The sequence below is a fragment of the Sander lucioperca genome, chromosome 1, assembly GCF_008315115.2.
Source record: "Sander lucioperca isolate FBNREF2018 chromosome 1, SLUC_FBN_1.2, whole genome shotgun sequence".
Classification (NCBI taxonomy): domain Eukaryota; kingdom Metazoa; phylum Chordata; class Actinopteri; order Perciformes; family Percidae; genus Sander; species Sander lucioperca.
In genome coordinates this window covers 7,343,244-7,345,743 of record NC_050173.1, presented here as the reverse complement: position 1 = coordinate 7,345,743, position 2,500 = coordinate 7,343,244, and the positions used below count along the sequence as shown (strand labels likewise).

Here is a 2,500-nt window from a genome sequence, read left to right as displayed (position 1 = left end):
CTGTCTTGGTTCATCTTTCCACTGTTCCAACAATCACCACTCTGGTTTGGCTAAAATAAACCCTTAATTCACCCATTTAGATGTGGAAATATGCTGGCTCTATACACGCTAAAAGTACTGATTATTTACATGGAGTCTGGTGGAAATATGCTGGCTCTATACACGCTAAAAGTCCTGATTATTTACATGGAGTCTGGTGGAAATATGCTGGCTCTATACACGCTAAAAGTCCTGATTATTTACATGGAGTCTGGTGGAAATATGCTGGCTCTATACACGCTAAAAGTCCTGATTATTTACATGGAGTCTGGTGGAAATATGCTGGCTCTATACACGCTAAAAGTACTGATTATTTACATGGAGTCTGGTGGAGTTTGGTGATGGTGATGGTGATTTCGGGGCTGTTTCATGTTAAACTAAAAGGATCTTACTCTTTAACTAAAAGGTCTATCTCTGTACGGATCCTTTCATAATGTTGGATGTGTAACTGTGCGTGTGTGCGTGCGTGCGTGCGTGTGTGTGTTCAGACTCACTGCTGTCGTAGATGGGTTCAGACACGACGGGCTCGAGTCGTCTAGAGAAACCTCCGTCGCTGTCGGGGAGGAACGCCGTGAACATGAGCCGAACCACGCTGAGGTCCATTTCTTTAGCCTGCAGGGCCGCTGCGCTGCTGATCACATTGCGCTGGTGGTCTAGAGGGAAACCAGAGGGGAGAGGAGCGGACGCATTTACATTAATTTAGGAACAAGATGAGAAAAAAAACCCCACAAAAAATAAGACGAATGGTGACGGAAACACGAAGACAATTAAACAGCATCATGGTCAATTCATGTCCATTCATAAGGATCATTTTATCAATTAATGGATTAGTAGTTTGGTCAGAAAATGGTGAAGACTGTGGATCAGTGTTTTCCAAATTATTATAAAATTACTCAAACTGATTAATCGATTATCAAAATAGTTGCGATTAATTTTATAGCTGACGACTAATTGATTCATCTTTGCAGCTCGACCTCTCTAAAATATCTCCACTTTCCAACGTGTCCTCTCAAAGATACCGAAACAGTAAAACACACACACACACACACACACACAACGACCAACGAGACACACACACACACACAGACAACGACCAACGAGACACACACACACACACACACACACACACACACACGAGACACACACACACACACACACAACGACCAACGAGACACACACACACACACCTACCGACGACACACACACACACACGACTGACGAGACACACACACAGACACACACGACCAACGAGACACAGACACACACACCGAACGACGAGAGACGCACACACACGACTGACGAGACACACACACACACACACACACACACACACAGACATACCGACCGACCAACGAGAGACACACACACACACACACACACACACACAGACCAACCAACGAGAGACACACAGACACACACACACACACAGATACACACACAGAGATACACACACACACACACACACAGAGATACACACACACACACACACCTACCGACGACACACACAGACACACGACTGACGAGACACACACACGACTGACGAGACACACACACACACACACACACACAGAGATACACACACAGAGATACACACACACACACACACCTACCGACGACACACAGACACACGACTGACGAGACACACACACACACACACACACACACACACACACGACCGACGAGACACACACACACACACACACACGACTGACGAGAGACACACACACACACAGACCGACAAGACACACACAAACAACCACACAACGACTGATTAGACACACACACACACACACACAGACACACACACAGACACACACCGACCAACGAGAGACACACACACACACACACACACACACACACACAGTACTGACCGGTGAGTTCTCGGGGGACTCGGACTTCCCCCTGCAGGGCGTCGATGTCGGGGTGGATGGAGACTCCACAGTTGTAGCCGAGCCTGAAGGCCTCGACCATCCTCTCGTCCAGAGTCTTGACTACGTTCTTCTTGGTCACGTGGAGGATGCCCAGGTTAGGAAAACTGACGGAAACACACCTGTGAGTCTCACACCGTCACGTAGTTACGGCACAGTGTAAATGTGTGTGTGTCCTGCAGACCTGATGTTGGAGTCTTTGGGCTGCAGGTCCGTAACGCAGACGCCTTTGTCGCACTGTTTCCCCACCAGGCTGTGAGCGTGGAGGTGAGGATGGGGGGTCAGCGCTGTCACCAGCTGGACCACCACCCGGGCCGGACCCTGGTAGTTCATGATCTAAAACACAGACGGGGTTTAGACAGCAGTCACGTTTACGTTTTTACCCTTTTCAAATCATAAAAATCGGACTGTAAGAGAAGGTAGGGCTGCTCGATTATTGAAAAATTCATAGTCACGATTATTTCCATGAATACTGTAACACACACACACACACACACACACACACACACACGCGTTTGTGATCCATTTTATTT

General features: G+C 47.6%; 1 protein-coding gene across 1 annotated transcript in view; it reads right to left on the bottom strand.

Moving 5' to 3' along the window:
* The window catches only part of nfkb1 (nuclear factor of kappa light polypeptide gene enhancer in B-cells 1), a 1,201,612-nt gene that overhangs the window by 39,698 nt on the left and 1,159,414 nt on the right, over positions 1-2,500 (bottom strand). The window contains exons 6-8 of the mRNA XM_036006397.1: positions 2,152-2,303; positions 1,911-2,074; positions 534-692 (exon numbers count right to left, since the gene is read on the bottom strand). Of these exons, the coding sequence (XP_035862290.1) occupies positions 534-692; positions 1,911-2,074; positions 2,152-2,303 (475 nt within the window). The remainder of the gene's footprint in view (positions 1-533; positions 693-1,910; positions 2,075-2,151; positions 2,304-2,500) is intronic.